General features: G+C 38.3%; 1 protein-coding gene across 1 annotated transcript; it reads left to right on the top strand.

The window, feature by feature from the left end:
• The first annotated feature begins 11,996 nt into the window (after positions 1–11,996).
• On the top strand, positions 11,997–17,706 carry LOC140865220 (condensin-2 complex subunit CAP-D3). The gene is made up of 9 exons (XM_073269785.1): positions 11,997–13,509; positions 14,010–14,753; positions 15,022–15,519; positions 15,781–15,872; positions 15,960–16,047; positions 16,130–16,244; positions 16,335–16,464; positions 16,547–16,721; positions 16,878–17,706. The coding sequence occupies exons 1-9, from the start codon at positions 12,037–12,039 to the stop codon at positions 17,583–17,585; spliced, it is 4,023 nt and encodes a 1,340-aa protein (XP_073125886.1). The 5' UTR covers positions 11,997–12,036; the 3' UTR covers positions 17,586–17,706.
• Positions 17,707–18,021: the final 315 nt, after the last annotated feature.

Here is an 18,021-nt window from a genome sequence, read left to right as displayed (position 1 = left end):
GCTACTGAAATTGATCAAAAAATTAAAACAAAACAATTTGTTCCCAAAAGCAATAACGATACACTAGTAAAAGAAAAAAATTCAGAAAACGCTACGAAGTCTCGAGTCTTCTTCTCTTGCCTCCATCCGTTCTTCAGTCGCCTATCTCTCTTGTTTTTGACGTGTGTTTTCTGTTCCTATTTTTTAGTGTAAAATTTTTTATTTATCGCCCTAGAATCCTTTATTTTTAAAATCCCGCCAAAATATTTGTTTCTTTATCTCGGGCGCGCTCGAGCGCAAGATCTGCCCGCTTGAGAGCGAAACTTTCTGACTTTGTCTTTAAAAATTTCTTTAGGCGTGCTCGAGTAGGTAAAACCCTCCGCTCGAACATGAAATCTTCTGTCTGAGCTCTCAACTTTATGCTCGGACGCGCTCGAGCAGGTAAAATCATCCGATCGAGCGCAAAACTTTCTGTCTTCGCATCGAAACTTTCTCTTTGCACACTGGAGCACGAAATAGTGATGGCTCGAAAGCAAAATTTTCCGTCCCAACACCGAAAATTCTTCATAATACCTACATTTTAACCAAAAAAACTCAAGAAGTAGGCCGAATGCATGAATAACAGAATAATCAAACATGAATGATCCTAACTACGTAAAAACCATGCAAAATGGACTAAAAATTATCACACAACAATAAAAAAAAAATGACACTTATTAGATGAAGATCTCGTGATTCAAACCTTCCAAGAAGTGGTCATACTTTGTCTCAAACTAGCGCCAATGTGCTAACAAAACGGTAACATGCTGATGAACTTCTACTGATATTCATCAATGGTGATGGACACCTACTTCAGATCAAGAAACTCAATCGACTTCGCGTGACGAAGGGATAGAGGAAAATGGAACTTCATGAATTTCCTACGGAAATCAGCCCACAACACGTGCCCCTGCTCCTGGAGCAACTATGAAGACGCAGATCTCCATCACTTGCGTGCACTACCCTCCAACAGAAAATTGGCAGCCTCTATATTCTGCTCTTTGGAGCAGTAAAGGAAACGAAAACAGCTCTCCATGCGCTCTAGCCAATCCTCGGTAGCCTCTGGAGTCTCGCCTCCTACCAAAGGCTTTCGCCCCATTTTCAAGAACTTGTGCATCTCGAAATGGCATCGACCCTTGCGGTGATGGCGGTGTCCACGGGGACATTTGTGGGCATCATCGTCTCCCCAACGACCCACACTTCCATGGCTCTCATCGTCCCTACCGGCCATCTGAAATAATTAACGCACATCAAAATCCAAAAATTCATACTATGTCCCAAAATACCATGAATTCTTTGATACCATAAATGTAGAGACCCGACCCAGGATCACCTATGTAACGCCCAAAAATTCATTACGTAAACCCGCATGCATAACTAGGGGATTTAATGATTTAAAAATAAGTTATAAATGGGTTAAATGATTTTATGCGCTATTATGTGTCTTATGTGATTTATTTTCATGTTTTGAATGTTATTATAACATTTAACCCGCTATTATGGAATTTATGAATTTATTTTAAAAAAGTCAATTTTCGATCGCGTAGACGGGACAGTGGACAAACGAGATGGAGATTTTCATCCAAGATTTTTAATAAGGTTTTCAAGGGACGTAATTTAGTATTTTAAGATTTTATTTTTAGAAAATAAGAGTTTATATATATAAATATATATATTATATATATAAGCGCGTTTTTTCATAAATATAAGCCATTTTAGAGGTTTTTAAAAGGCTTTAAAAAGCCCATAAGCTTTTATTCCAAAAATTTCAAGTTTATATCAGATTATTTAGTGGGCTTTTTTATGTTTTAACTTGGTTAGCCATTTAATCAAAACCCGGCCCATTTTCACACAAACATATAGAAAACTTTGGCCCTCATTCCATCCCATACCTCACGTTTCTTTCATCCAGCCGCCTCTATCAGACTTGCATCATCCCTTCCCCCTCACTACACACACACATAACACGAATTCTTTGAAGAAAAATCAAGGATTTAATGTGTCGTTCGTCCCGGAGAGCAATCTACACGTCGGTAACATTTATTCGAGTGTATTTAACGTAAAGGAACGTTTTTAATCCCTTCTTGCTCACCATTTAAGTCATATTACACTGATTTATGCATAAAAAATATGATGTTGCATGTGTATGTGATTTAGAACAATAAAATCTATGAATTCATGCATGTTTTCACATTTTTATGGTTGAAGCTCAAACGTTTCTCACGTTTTGATCATGACTGTCGACGGGGGGCTGCTCCAGAGTGTCCACGGGTCAAGGCAGGGTCCCTAGGGGTCTAGGAAGGTTAGGACCAATCATATGTGTGGGATGTGGCAGTGCAGGTCGCGCGCAAGAGGGTTCTGGAAGAGTTGTTCGTTCGGGCCATGTGAGGGGTGGTTCAGTCCATGGTTAGGTTTGTTGGGACCGCCAGAACATGGGAGGGTCTGGACGGCAGAGCTCCGGTCAAAGGTGGGCGAAGCAGGAGATAAAAATGTGAGAAGGCGGGTTGCTCATCCTGGCCGTGAGATGGGACTATGGTTTGATTGGTTTGGTTCGAGCAGCGGTCAAGGGGTTCAGTCAGGGTCTTCCTGGGTTGGGTTAGATGTTAGATTGGTCAATTCATGTTGGTTTGGGTTCGGGTTAGTTTAGTTCGGGCTCGGGTAATTTATTTGTGGGCCTAAGTATTATATTAAGTTATGTTGATGGGCTTGAGAGTTTTAGTTGTTTAATGGGCTTAAATTATAATTTTATGTTGATTCATTAGTTGTATTGGGCCTAGTGATCCAAGAGAGTAATCGGACTTAGTTGTGATGGGCTAAGTATTAATGGGCCGGGTTATGTGTTTATGAACCAGTCTAGTTTAATAGGCTTAAGTAAAGGAGCAGTCCAATCTATTGAGCCCGTGACAACTAAAATAGTCCATAAATATATATTTAATATATATATATATGTGTATTATTTATATATATGCATGATTTTCATGAAAAATAATTAAATATATATTTATGGGCAAAAATTATTTTAAGGATAATGAAAAATATGATTTTTTTTAAGTTCTTGTTTTATGAATCTATGTTATGTTATGATTACGAGCCAATTTTCATGGAAAAAAGAAAAGTTAATGAATTTTAAGTTCATGCATCATGAAAGAAGTATTTTAATGTAATGTTAAGGGCATGTAAAGAAAATATTTTATGGAAGTTGAAGTGAGTGTGGAAAGCACGGGATTGGGTATGGGATTCTAGAGCCTCGAGCCTTGTCCACTTATGTTTATGATTACGAGATTATGGATCCGGGGCAAGCCCTGGTGAAGTGGCAGCATAGAGCTGGATACGCCACTGCCACGTATGTTGGTTTCTATGATTTGATCAATCGTTTATGTTTAAGGCCACCATCATGGATACAACCTATCATGTTTCAAGAATTTAAGACATGCCATGTCATGCGAATTATTAAGAAAAAAGTTTATGATGATGATGTTTATGATGAGATATGTCGATGAGATGTTTAAGATGCAGCATTATGTAATGTTTTTAAGATCATGCATGTATAAGTATATTCATGATATTTTATAATATATGTGCTTGTGTGTGATTTCATGTTGTTATATATGGATAGAGCGTGTTGATCCTCTAGGCTCACTAGACTTAAATGGTGCATGTGAGCAAGAGCCTATTGAGGATGTTATCCCAACTGACGGCGAGTGCGTATGAGCATTCATGGCAGCATCTAGTACCCGTGACCATATCTTTCTTAAGATATTAATGTTTTGAGTTTAGACAGTCTTAATTTCCGCACATTAATAATGTTTTATGGATTTTCTTGAGTATGAGATATTTTAAGTATGCATGGATTGATGTAAGAATATTATTTAAGTATTATGTTATGAGATTTTCATGCATGGAACTTTATCATGATTAAGTGTTTAATGTTTTTAATTTCATGTGATAGATGTTTATATATTGTATATTATTTTATGGAAAATTATTTTGAGTATATATATATATATATATATATATATATATAGTATTATTATTTTAAAGTATAAAAAAAATCAGTAGTAGTTTGGGTCGTTTCAATTGTATCAGAGCCAAGTTCCTTGGAGGGTGACTAGCGTCCTACGTGGAGCTCAGAAACCGCACTGCCAGTTTGTATGTTTTTAAATGTTTTAAGTATGTTTTTACGTATGAGACACATGATATATGTTTTCAATGATTTTATGTTATGAAAACTTATGTTATGAGAATTTTAAATTATGAAAATTTTGAGTTAAAAATACTTAGTTATGCATTGTGGTTACGTGAGGGGTTATTGGGGTTACAGTATGTCTCCGAAATGCATCACACACGAGGATATCCAGAATGTTATTTGAGATAAAGATCAAGTCATCGGATCACTCAGACCTTCATTGGATGTTGAGAAACGTGCGAAATAGGAACTGATCGAGAACATGAAGACGTTGCAGGCGAACAAAAGCGAGATAGAGGAACATAGGAATCACCTCAAAGCCGACGTAGAAAGACTTGCTTACTATCTTCATAAGGAGAAAGAGGAGCATGGGAAGACAAAAAGAAATATAGAGTTGTCCCTAACTACTATTACTGAGTATGAGGAACGGGACAATCTGGGAAAGACTAAAAATGAAGGAATTTTGAATCGCGGTCCAACAGGCTGCACGCAATGAAGCCCATTGGTGACACTAGTCAGATACACACATACAAGAATTAGAAGGCCAAGTGCAAGCCCTCAAAACTCAAAACTTTCATGCACAAAACCAAGTGCAAGAGTTGCTAAACATGGTGCAAGGTCGTGATGAGTTGCGCAACATCAACAAGCAATCATGGAAGCTGAAGAGGACCCCGAGGAAATCCCAGCGAAAGATGAAACCTCGGGCGATGGAGAGATTATAGATTAGGTTTTCGTCTAGTATTGTCTATTTATTTTTAGCATTGCTTTGATACTCTTTATTAGGTCCAGTGGATGAAATTTCAGATCTATTCGGTGCTTACTGCAATTTTGATGACGAAATTCCGTTTAAGGGGGGGAGAATTGTAACGTCCGGAAATTTGTAACGTAAACCCGCATATATAACTAGGGGATTTAATGATTTAAAAATAAGTTTAAAAGAGGTTAAATGATTTTATGCGCTATTATATGTCTTATGTGATTTATTTGGATGTTTTAAATGTTATTAAAGCATTTAACCCGCTATTATGGAATTTATGAATTTATTTTAAAAAAGTCAATTTTTGATCGCGTAGACGGGATTGTGGACGAATGGAATGGAGATTTTTCATCAAAGATTTTAATAAGGTTTTCAAGGGCCATAATTTAGTATTTTAAAATTTTATTTTCAAAAAATAAGAGTTTTAATATATCTATATACATATATATATATATATGTATAGAAGCCCGTTTTTCACAAATATAAGCCTTTTTAGAGGCTTTTAAAAGACTTTAAAAGACCCATAAACTTTTATTCCAAAAATTCCAAGTTTATATAAGATTATTTAGTGGGATTATTTGTGTTTTAACTTGGTCAGTCCATGGTTAGGTTCATTAGGCCAGCTAAGACCTTGGGAGGGTCTGGACGGCGGAGCTCCATCCAAAGGTGGCCGGAGCAGGAGACATGAATGTGAGAAGGCGGGCTGCTCATCCTACGCGTGAGATGGGTCTATGGTTGGATTGGTTTGGTTTGGGCAGAGGTCAAGGGGTTCAGTCAGGGTCTTCCCGGGTCGGGTTAGATGTTAGGTGGGTCAGTTCATGTTGGTTTGGCGTCTTGAACGCGGTTCTGTAGGCCCATAGAGCATCATCCAATCGCAAGCTCCAGTCCTTCCATGTAGGATTCACTGTTTTTTCTAGAATAGATTTGATTCTCGATTCGAAACTTCAGCTTGGCCATTGGATTGTGGATGATATGCAGTGGAGATCTTGTGCGCTACATGATATTTCTTCAGCAAACTCGCCACAGTTTGATTGCAAAAATGTGTTCCTCTATCACTAATGATGGCTCTTGGAATCCCAAACCTAGATAAAATATTATGCTTGATAAACTCTGCAACCACTTTAGAATCGTTAGTACGGGTGGCCTTAGCTTCCTCCCATTTCAAGACATAATCCATAATTATGGGTCATCCCACACAAAGTACTTAGCATCGCTTCGAACCTTATCTCTCTGCGCCTTGGAAAATTCAGAGGAAAACCCATTATTAACTAAATAATTCAAAATATGCGCATACCAGGGTAATGCTGTGCTCGCTGAAAATAGTTGTTCATCAGAAAATTCTTCTCGCAAGCTCAGATCCTCATCAATATGAATCAGACAGCTCAAGTGGTCAGCCACTCGATTTTATGTTCCTCTTTTATCTTTGATTTTCACATCAAATTCGCTCAAGAGTAGTATCCATCTTATCAATCTTGGTTTTGCCTCCTTTTTCTCCATCAGAAAACGAAGAGCTGCATGATCAGAATAAACGACAACTTTATCACCAAGTAAATAAGAACGAAATTTTTCTAAAGCAAAAACTACAACCAAGAGCTCCTTATCAGTGGTAGAATAATTCCATTGGGCATCGTTCAGAATACGCGAGGCGTAATAGATAGCATGCTATGCTTTCCCAAATTTCTGTCCCAAAACCACTCCTACAGCATAGTCGCTAGCATCACACATGATTTCAAAAGGTTTGCTCCAGTTCGGTGGTTGGATGATTGGTGCCGAATTCAATGAGTCCTTAAGTTTGTCAAACGACATTTTGCATGACTCATCAAATTCAAATGGGACATCTTTTTGCAACAGTTTGCACATAGGGGATTCAATCTTGGCGAAGTCCTGAATGCATCTCCTGTAAAAACCTGCATGGCCAAGAAAAGAGCGCACTTCCCACACACAAGTGGGATAAGGTAGAGACTGAATAATATCAATTTTTTCTTTGTCTAACTCTATCCCTTTAGATGAGACGACATGACCCAAAACAATACCTTTCCCAACCATAAAATGACATTTTTCAGAATTTAAAACAAGGTTTGTTTCGACACACCGCTTTAGGACAAGAGCAAGATTAGATAGATATTTTTCGAATGAATCACAATAAACAGTAAAATCATCCATAAAGACCTCTAAGATATGCTTAATAAAGTTAGAAAAAATACTAACCATACACCGCTGGAATGTGGTCGATGCATTGCAGAGTCCAAAGGGCATACGTCGGTACGCGAAGGTGCCGAACGGGCAAGTGAATGTCGTCTTCTCCTGATTTTCTAGTGCAATAGCAATCTAAAAATAACCAGAATATCCATCAAGAAAACAGTAATAAGAATGACATGCTAACCTTTCAATCATTTGATCATTAAAGGGTAAAGGAAAATGGTCCTTTCGGGTTCCGGCATTTAACTTCCTATAGTCTATTCAAACCCTCCACCCATTTTGAATTTGGGTGGGAACCAATTCGTCATCCTTGTTCTTCACCACAGTAATCCCGGTTTTCTTGAAAACCACTTGGACCGGACTGACCCACTGACTGTCAGAAATTGGGTAGATGACTCTAACTTCAAGGAGTTTCAGAATTTCAGCCTTCACCACCTCCATCATAGGTGGGTTCAACTTTCTTTGCGTCTGACGTGAGGGGTTCGCTCCTTCCTCCATAAAGATCCTATGCATACACGTAGAAGGGCTGATTCCCTTGATATCTGCTATGGTCCATCCAATAGCAATTTTGTGCTCCTTTAGAACTTTGACCAGTTTCTCTTCTTGTTTGGCCTCCAAACTGTTGGAGATGATAATTGGAAATGTTTCTCCTTCTCCAAGGAAAACATACTTAAAATGTTTGGGCAGCTTTTTCAGTTCAATAACTGGTGCCTGCAAAACATATGGAAGACGCCGAGTATAAGAAATTGGTAAAGAGAGATAAGCGAGGTTACCTGATTGAGGTAGCTCAGGTGCACTGTTCAAAATGTTCACAATTTCTGTCACTTCTCCATTGCAACAAATCCCATCATCATCATCTTGCTGAATGGGTGCTGTAAATGCCACCTCTAGCTCGTCTTTTCCTGCATGCTCACAATGCTCTTGTGCCTATAATCCACAACATCAACAGAATAAACACAATCATCTCTGTTAGGAAATTTCATGGCATCATAGATATTAAACTTTACCACCTCACCATCAAATTCCATAGTAAGTGTGCCACTGTAAACATCAATTTTAGTCATCGAAGTTTTCAAAAATGGTCTGCCTAACAGAATTGGACTATTATGATCATCATTTTCCATGTCGAGCACATAAAAATCAGCATGAAATACTAAATTATTCACTTGCACTAACACATCTTCTACTACTTCCCTAGGGTATGCATTATACCTATCAGTTAATTGTATGACAATTCCAGTTTTACTCAAAGGACCAAGTTTCAAGGACGCATAAATAGGATATGGCATAACATTGATCGATGCTCCTAGATCTAACATGGCCTTTTCCAGTCTAACATTCCCTATAGTGCATAGGATAGAAAACATACATGGATCCTTGCATTTGGCAGGCAATTTCCTTTGGATCAATGCATATACATTCTCACTTAACTCCACCTTTTGAAAACCCTTCAATGTTTGTTTCCTCTTTGCTGTGCACAATTCCTTCAAAAACTTTGCATATCGTGGTACTTGCTTAATCGAATCTAGCAAGAGAATGTTTACCTCACATCTATGAAAAGTTTTATAGAGTTCCTTAATCCCTTCGTATTTTCTAGACTCCTTAAGTGCTAAGGGAAAAGGGGCAACAAGATTATATTCAGAAAGAGGAGGAAACTTACCTTTTGGCGCTTCTTCCCGAGTTGCTTCTTTACCATCCACTTTTGGCTCTTCATTTTTCTCCTTCTTGGACGAAGAATCAATTTCTTTCTCTTGAACTTTCAATTCCTTTCCATTCCTTAAAGTGATGGCACTTGCGTTCTCCCTTGGGTTCGGAATTGTTTGGAATGGAAAAGCATTGGAATGTTGTGCTTCCAACTTGTTGATTGCGGTGGAGAGCTGAACCATCTGGTTATTCAAGTTTTAGATGCTTGCTCGGGTTTCCTGTTGGAAAGTTAGAGTATTAGTTTCAAGATCATTAACTATATTTTCAAGAAACTCACCTGGTGCTGGAATCTGAGGATGCTGCTGTTGTGGAGGATACGGTGGCCTGTAAGCTTGATTATGCGGTTGTGCTTGAGGTCCCGGTTGATTTGCTTGAGGATTTCCATATCTAAGATTTGGATAATCCTTCCAACCAGGATTTTATGTGTTGGAATATGGATCATACTTCCGCTGTGGAGGTCAGGAAATCTGCCAGTAGCATTTACCTGTTCCACTTAATCCTCTTGAAGTGTGGGACACATGTCAGTAGCATGCCCCACTGCAGCACAAATTCCACATGTCTTCGCAGTTTGTCCATTCCCTACAGCCATTTGACGACAAGAGACGTCAGTTCAATCAGTTGTTGCTCAAGAGAAGGGACATTTACCTCGCTATTTTTCTTTGGTTCATGGTCAATTCTGTTGGTGCCGAATTGCTGAGAATTGACAGCCATGTTCTCTATCAAATTCCTTTCTTGTACTGGAGTTTTATCCACAAAAACTCCTCCGCTGGCTGCATCTAACATACTCCTATCATGAGGTAACAAACCTTCATAGCAATATTTAATTAACAAGTTTTCATTTATCTGATGTTGCGGACAACTGGCACACAACTTTTTGAACCGCTCCCAGTATTCATGAAGTGATTCCCTTGTAAATTGCTTGATCCCATATATTTCCTTTCTGATATTTGCTGCTCTAGAATCTGGGAAATATTTCTCCAGAAAAATCCTCTTCATCTCAGTCCAGGTCGTGATGAATCCAGAGGGTAAATAATACAGCCAATCCTTAGCAGCACTCTTCAAAGAGAAAGGAAAGGCTCTGAGTTGGATCTGCTCCTCTGTCACTCTATGAGGTTTCATACTCGTGCAAACCACATGGAATTCCATCAAGTTCTTGTGAGGATCCTCACCTCTGAGACCATGAAAAGAAGGTAGTAAGTGAATTAGTCCAGATTTAAGCTCAAATGTAGCATTATTTTCTAGAGTAGGAAAATTAATGCATAAAGGCTGTTGATTTGGATCAGAAGTGCCCAAATGTCTCAGACTCAGATTTGCGTTTTCAGCCATCTCTTCCTCAGAAATTTCAGTTTGAATCTCGTCCTCTTCCTGTCTCCTAGGAGCTTCTCTCCTTCGCCTGTGCAAAGTTTTTTCATTCTCCGGGTCGTATGGGAATTCTTCTTCAGAAGAGTCACCTGAAAGCATGAACGATGGGAGAAGTACTAGAAACAAAGAAAAGAAAAGAAAAGAGAATAAAATAAAATAAAATAAACAGAACACAATAAATTAAACACCGTTTCCCGGCAACGGCTCCAAAATTTGGAAGCGCTAAGTCGTTTCACGCCCAAATTACCTAACTCAAATCAGATAAACAAAATATGCAGTAGTGAGAGTAGAGATCGTTTCCACGAGAAAAGTGAAATTTAGTGTGTTCTAAAATAAAATAAAAGGGGTTTTGAGTATTGAAAATTAACTACTAAAAATTTAAGCAATTTAAAATTAAATTTTATCACTAACATGCAAGATTAAAATTTATAGCGAAGAAATCAATGAGAAACAAACCTTGGTATTGGTCGACTACACCCTTGAAATTATTAATTCGATCATTGATTATCTAAAAATAATTAATTCTATCAAATATTCATCATTGCAAACTAAATACCTGTTTCACCTTAATCTTAGTTAACTAGACACAAGCGTTCTAAATTAACCCTTACCAATTAATTAACCCAATACAATCGATTAGATTTAAATTCACGATAACATTCAGACTAGTGAAACTGACGAATCTAGACAACACATACATAAGTGGATGTATTAAATCTAGTCAAGTGATGTTCCTATAATTTAATAAATTCACAAGCGGAAAATATCAATTGTAGTTGCTTAGAAAATTAGTTGATTCAAACAATTACAAATTTGAATTCTAATCTAGCAATAGATTGTATAGCGAAATCCTTGGGTGATCAATCCAAAAATCTCATATACAAGCATGAAATAATTCAGAACAACTTTTGATACTCAATAATAAATAAACACTGAATATTCGAATCTCACTAACAAACAAAATCAAGGGCTTGTCTTTCTCAACCAAGTTCTAGAAACTAGCCACAACGATTCATGAAAAACGAAAGAAAAATCAAAAGAATAGAAGAAATCTTAAGAAAAGATGGAATAAAAACCTAGCCGCCAAAGAATACTTGGTGTTCTATCTCCCAAAAGTCTGATAATAATAATAACAAAACGGAATAATAATCTAATAATAAACTAGAGTCCTAAATAAAAAAGTTTTCAAAATTAAAATTTTTCCCAAACAGCCCGTCTCGCTCGATCCGTAAAGTTTGACGAATCGAGCGAGAAATTTTCTGTCCAAATTGTCCGCCTTTCTTCATACGATCGCTCGATCGGTATAGTTTGACGGATCGAGCGGCCGTAGTTCTGTCTCGAAGTCTTTCCTGATTCATTTCCCTCGCTCGATCCGTTGACTGCTGCAGATCGAACGGCCAAAATTCTGTCCATTTGTTATTCAAAATGCAACATCCTATCAAATAAACCCGGGAGCATGTTATGAAGACACGATAAATGAAATACGAACAAAATGCGTAATTAAAACACATAATGAATGCAAAACAACAACACAATGATATTAAAATATGCAACGCAAACACAACCATCATGTTCTCGAGAAAATTTGACCACCGGTTGAAATAATAAGCTTATTTTAATGTATTATCTCGATTATTGGTTTTGAAATATAAATATAAAATAAAAAGAATTGCCCATCTTTCGTGGGAAATTACTAATCCTAAAATGAAGTCATATTTGTAAACTCATAGTTTCAAGGCGGGAAGGAGACCAAAATTAAACATCTTTTTTGTGTGTCCACAAAGAACCAGAGCTTCCTCCAAATTCAACAATGGATGAAATCATTGGCAGGATTCTTTCGGATCTGGAAAACCCGCCGCCCGCTTCGCCAGATTTTCTCAAGGATTTGGAATCCCTTCTAGGCTACGCTCTTGGGACCAACGACTCCAACGATCTTGAAAATATTTATTCCGAGCTTTCTTCAAGAAATCTTGGTCTTACATCACTCACCGATGCCATTTCTTCGGCTATGGATTCCGGGGGTTCTCCAAGAATTTCCGTTTTAGCTTCAAAGGTTTACATTTCTCTTCTTTTAGCCCCTAATTCTCCTGTTTTATCCCTGTTTACTCCCTTGGCTTTTCTCAGCCTCCTTCGCGCGATCCGCTTGGCATTTAAAGACTCGTCTTTGGTTTCAAACGAAGGGTCTTTATCTCGGAATCCAGGTGCAAAAAAGAAGGGAAGGAGAAATGCTAGGATGGATAAGAGCAGAGTGCAAGAAAGGGATATGGGTTGTGAGAATGAGGGGAAAGAGGGGGGTTATAATGTTAAAGATTTGTTTTTCGTTCTTGATAATTTGGAAATGGTATTGGGCTTGGTTCACTTGGATCGGTTTCCGGACTGCTTGAAAGCTTTGGTTCAGACTGTTTGCGACATTCTGACTATGGCTGTAGAATTTTCTGGGCATCTGGAAAGTTTTGGAAGTTTAAGCGGGGTTTGCTCACGGATTTTGGGTGAACTGTTGAGAGCCGTGCATGGGAATCAGGCTCATACTGCAGCAGAGGTATTGAAGGGGCTGAGTTCGCTGATTTTGTTGCATAAGTCCCAGATCCGGAGCTTTGGTTTGGGATTTGTGGTCAATAGGATGGTGGGGTTGGGGGACTCCTCAAGCGATATAAAGAAGGCTGTTGTGAACTTGCCGAAGTACTTGGTGCAGAAGGCTCCAGAAAGGGCCGAACCAAGGGCATTGGCAGTGGAATCCATAATAGAGATTGTTAAAGCTTTAGATTTTGAAGATCAAGTTGGGTTTGCTGATTATGTGGTTAAGATGAGCCAAGGGAAGGGCCAGTTTAGGCTTTTGTCAGTGGATATAATTCCTCTTTTGCTGATGTCACTAAGTGGCACCCTGGGATTCAATATGGTTAACGGAACAGAGAATGCTTGTGGTTTGAGGTTGTTAGACGCATTGGTTCAGCGCTGCTCTGATATTACAGCTGGTATTAGAGCTAGAGCATTAAACAATTTAGCTCAGTTAGTGGTGTCTTTGTCAGGGAATGATAAGAGCAGAGAAGCGTTGAAAGAAGTGATGGGTCTTGGTAAAAGGGGAATCAATGGAATGAATGATATTTTGAAAAAACGCTGTATGGATGAGAAGGCTGCAGTTCGAAAGGCTTCTCTTTTACTGATATCCAAGTTGGCTGCACTTTTAGGAGGTGAACTTGACGAAGATCTGCTAAAGACAATAGGCATGGCTTGTTCTGATCCACTTGTTAGCATCAGGAAAGTGGCTATCTCAGCTATCTCTGAGGTCAATAACTTTGGCTTTGAGCTCTCATCCTTTTTGTTATGATAAATAACCTGGAGTTCAAGATTATTTAATTTCAGAAAAACAAATATAACTTTTATTTAGCTGAATAGAGCTTTGAAACATAATTTTGGCAAGTTCACAACAGCCTTCTTTATATCATATGATCTCATATTAGTAACATTATTTAGCTGAATAGAGCTTTGAAACATTATTTTGTAGCTTGTTCTGATGGCTTGAGTGATATGCCTATTGACGGGCACATGCGTGGGTTTGAGCATGTCTTCCCTCTGGCATGATTTATTTTTTCCTATTTTCATTCTTTGATAAGTTTCTTTCTTTTTTCTTGATGTTTTACTGAAATTATTGTATATGCTGCTAATTTTCTCTCTTTTCATAATGATGTGATACTTACTGATTATCCTTCTTTGTTGGTTTTTATTTGTAAAATATTTTTGTTGGTCCTTTGGTTTTTAATTTGTAGCCTGCCTTTCTACATATAGGCCTTTAGGACATATTCAAACAGCCTCATTATCAAGGAGTGGATGCATTCTGTTCCGCGGTTAATAAATGACAATGAAACTAGCATTCAAGAAGAATGTGAGACCCTATTTTTAGAATTGGTCCTTGATCGAGTGGTAAGGGCTGGATCAACACGTCCATCAAGTCATGAATCTGTTCCTCATGATACACATGGCCAGAAATATAACTTTGATAGGGACTCAGAGTTTTCATATCCTGAAGGAGTTCTAGGACTGTTGAAAGGGATCTGTGATGGAGAGGTGGTACCTTGGGTGAAGAAGATCTGCTCTAGCCTGGGTAAAAAGAAAAAGCTTAAGCCAAGTATTTGTATTGCCCTCAAAAAAATCATTAGTGAATCTGAAATCCGGTGGTTGAATAATTCCATGCCAATTGAGAAGTGGACTGCACCCCCTGGTTCTTGGTTTTTGCTATCGGAAGTATCTGCATTTCTTCCAAAAGCGGTTGACTGGGAGTTCCTCCATCGTCATCTGCAGCATCTTGACAAGTATAACCCAGTTGGTGAACTGAAAGGCTCTTTTGAACAAGGAGATCCAGATGAAGGAATGCTTGACACTGAATTTCATTCTGTTGCTTGGATTGGAGACCGTGTCTTTCTCTTACAGACAATTTCTAATGTTTGTGTTGAGTTACCTCCTGAACCTGCGGCAGACCTAGCTCATAGTTTTCTCAAACGACTTGAGGGGTTCAATATGCACTCAACTGAGGTATGCAAACACAGTGATCTTATCAATAACCAAATGAATTCATATCTGGTTAATGTTTTTGGCCCAATTCTAAAACAAGTTTTTCCATTGATTTATGCCATTTTTATTGTAGCTGCTGTAAAGGTCCCTTCCAAGTGTGTAAATGTTGATAAAATTTATCACTGAATATCAAGTTTAATAGAAGTTCTTGAGTTCCATAGTTATTTGTCTTCATTAATCTTTAAATCTTGCTTTATGAATTTAGAATAATTTCTTGTACTTGCACCAGGTTAATGCTCATGTAAAAGCTCTCAGAACCCTTTGCAAACGGAAGGCTTTAAATACGGACGAAGCTGATTTGCTTGTAACAAGATGGACTGACCAGCTCCTTTCTAAAGCATCCAATGTTTTAGATTCTTACATGTCCAAAATTTCTGATGCTACTAAAGAGAATGTTTTCCTCACACCACATACTGGTGTAAGTCAGTCAGGATCAAAAAAAGCTGCACATGAATCCAAATTATTAACACACGCAACCATCGCCATGTACACTATAGGGTCCTTAGTTATTGTCTGCCCTTCAGCCAATTTCAAAAGTGTAGTTCCTGTTATACACACCATAATTACTTCTGGGATCTCTGATACAAAATCAAGTAAGTTACCTGGATCAGCAGCTCCTGTAAAGGATCGTGCCCCTTCCTTGTTTATTCAAGCTTGGCTAACCATGGGTAAAATTTGTCTTGCTGATGCTAAACTTGCGAAGCACTATCTTCCTCTTTTTGTTCAGGTACGGTCTACACTCATTTGTCCTGGTAATTAGTTGTACTGTAACTGCTTAAGCAGCAAAATAAATGCGTTGAACATGGATATCTTTGACGATCACTTTCTTTAATGTTAAGAGTTTCATAGCTAAACTAGTTACCTGAGCATAAGTTTTCCAACATGAAACTGGCACCATTTGATATCAGTTAATGCTACTCCCTTTTTTGTGTTGGCCACAGCCTTTACGATTCCGTACCTTATCATATTAAATGCATAATCTTTTTAGGAGCTTGAAAAGAGTGATTCTGCTGCCCTTCGCAATAATATTGTTGTAGTGATGTCAGATTTCTGTGTGCGATATACTGCTCTGGTTGACTGGTAAGACCTAAGTTTATTTGCAGTTAAAGTTTCAATTTTCATTGAATTTATTTTATTTTCTTCATATCTGATTTCGAAAGCCAACAGTTATATGTCAAAGATTACTACGTGCCTGCGTGATCCATGTGAACTCGTAAGAAGGCAAACATTTATACTTCTATCAAGGCTATTACAGGTATAAATTAACATATTGTCATTCAAATTGTGAAACATCCATATCTGAGAACTGGTTACCTGAGATTGTTTCTTTTGTGCAGAGGGACTATGTGAAGTGGAGAGGAGTGCTTTTTCTTCGGTTTGTACTGTGTTTAGTTGATGATTCAGAGCAAATTAGGCAACAAGCTGATTTTCTCTTTGGGAATATCTTAAAAGGTCACAAGCATCTTGAAAACGTGTCTTGCATTTTGTTATCTGACATTCTATTGACATCTGTGTAGCATTTTCTTGGTATTCTATTTGCAGCCAAGGCACCACTTTTAGCTTATAATAGCTTTGTGGAAGCTATTTTTGTGTTAAATGACTGCAATGCCCACACTGGACGTAAAAATTCCAACAGTTCACGAAATGAAAACCGTCTTATATTCACACTCAGGTGGGAATGTTTTTATTCCCTTGCAAAAAATTGTATGAAAAATCAGAGATCTTATAATTAATTTCAATGATGTTTTTTTCAGGGGAAATGATGAGAAATCAAGATCTCAGAGAATGCACATTTACATCACTCTGTTGAAACAAATGGCTCCAGAGCATCTTCTGGCCACATTTGCTAAAGTATGTGCTGAGATTCTGGCTTCCGCAACTGATACTCTGCTATCTCTAGAGGATAGTACCGGGCTGTCAGTCCTACAGGTAACTTGACCGGTCTTTTTCTGGCCGAAACAATCTGGTCTCTGGAGTGTAATAGGGAATTGTTGCAGGTTCAATGCTTTGCGTAATTTTGTTTAGTTATCCTTGTTGAGCTAGTTGATTTCTTAAGTAATTGGCCCCAAAATGCTGATGAAACAGGATGCATTCTTGATTCTCTCCAGCAAAGAGATTCGGGTACAACCTAACCGTGGATCGTCATCTGAGGCAGCTGATATTGAAGAAGAAGTAGTAGAAAGTGTAGTAGCATCCTCATCTACTCTCAAAGGAAGAGCCATAACTCAAGCAGTCAGAAAAGGGCTTATCCAAAATACAATCCCCATATTTATCGAGTTAAAACGGCTGCTAGAGAGTAAAAACAGCCCTCTCACAGGTTCGCTGATGGAATGCCTGAGGATCCTTCTCAAAGATTACAAAAATGAAATTGATGATATCTTAGTCGCTGATCGTCAGCTTCAAAAAGAACTCATCTATGACATGCAAAAATACGAATCCATGAAGAGTAAGTCCACAGCTGCGGAGGCAGTAGCGTCCATTCAGAAATCAGGCACACATCGTTCGGCAGGTGTTTCGAACGAGCCAAGTTCAAGTGCTCTAAATAGCAAATTACCCGAACAGCTTCACACCAATTCCAAAGTGGCATCAGCTGCGGCAGATACAATTGCAGCAGCTACCGTTCGGTCTGTACTAAGGGAAGTAAATCAGGGTATATCGACACCTCTGAGTACAATGAATGTGCCTAAACTTAAGCCTCACTCTGGGGAAGCTGCTGCAGTTAAAGATGGACGTTTTGAGGTCATAGCATCTTTGAGGAGGAGACAAGCCTTCGACTCCGATGATGAAAACTAATGGCTTCGTATATTGTAGTCCATAGAGTATAACATAGCATTTTGGCCATAGACACGTGTACAATGCGATGTGGAAGTGTAAGAGGGGTACCTAGCTAGCTGATAGTAATTAAAGATGTTGTAACCTGCAACTGATTGTCATATTCAATTGTGTAATGTGTAGTATAATCTAATCTATATATTCCTTTCCCCAGAATTTAAACATACATGTCTCACGTAGACCTAACTCTGGGCTAAGTTCTATAAGACTTTCGAGTATTTTTAAGTGCATTTGGACAAAGAGAGATACGCGGAGTTCGATTCGCTATTTTTTCCGGTGGAAGGCAAATGACACTTTAGGAAGCCGCATCAAGTGGTTCCTCTTGAGATTGTTGACTGTATATTGGAAGTCCTACCCCGAGGGTAGATTAATGTGGAATCATAGCTCCAATGGGTGT

Source organism: Henckelia pumila, chromosome 4 (assembly GCF_033568475.1).
Source record: "Henckelia pumila isolate YLH828 chromosome 4, ASM3356847v2, whole genome shotgun sequence".
In the NCBI taxonomy this organism is placed as follows: domain Eukaryota; kingdom Viridiplantae; phylum Streptophyta; class Magnoliopsida; order Lamiales; family Gesneriaceae; genus Henckelia; species Henckelia pumila.
The sequence above is the reverse complement of the archived record's forward strand: the minus strand, read 5'-3'. Positions and strand labels throughout refer to the sequence as shown.

Excerpts from the sequence above, each read along its gene's own strand:
- LOC140865220 (XM_073269785.1), top strand. The coding sequence starts at position 12,037 with ATGGATGAAATCATTGGCAGGATTCTTTCGGATCTGGAAAACCCGCCG. Across the intron at positions 15,520-15,780 it reads ATCTTCCTCTTTTTGTTCAG|GAGCTTGAAAAGAGTGATTC; the intron begins GTACGGTCTACA and ends TAATCTTTTTAG. Across the intron at positions 15,873-15,959 it reads TATACTGCTCTGGTTGACTG|TTATATGTCAAAGATTACTA; the intron begins GTAAGACCTAAG and ends GAAAGCCAACAG.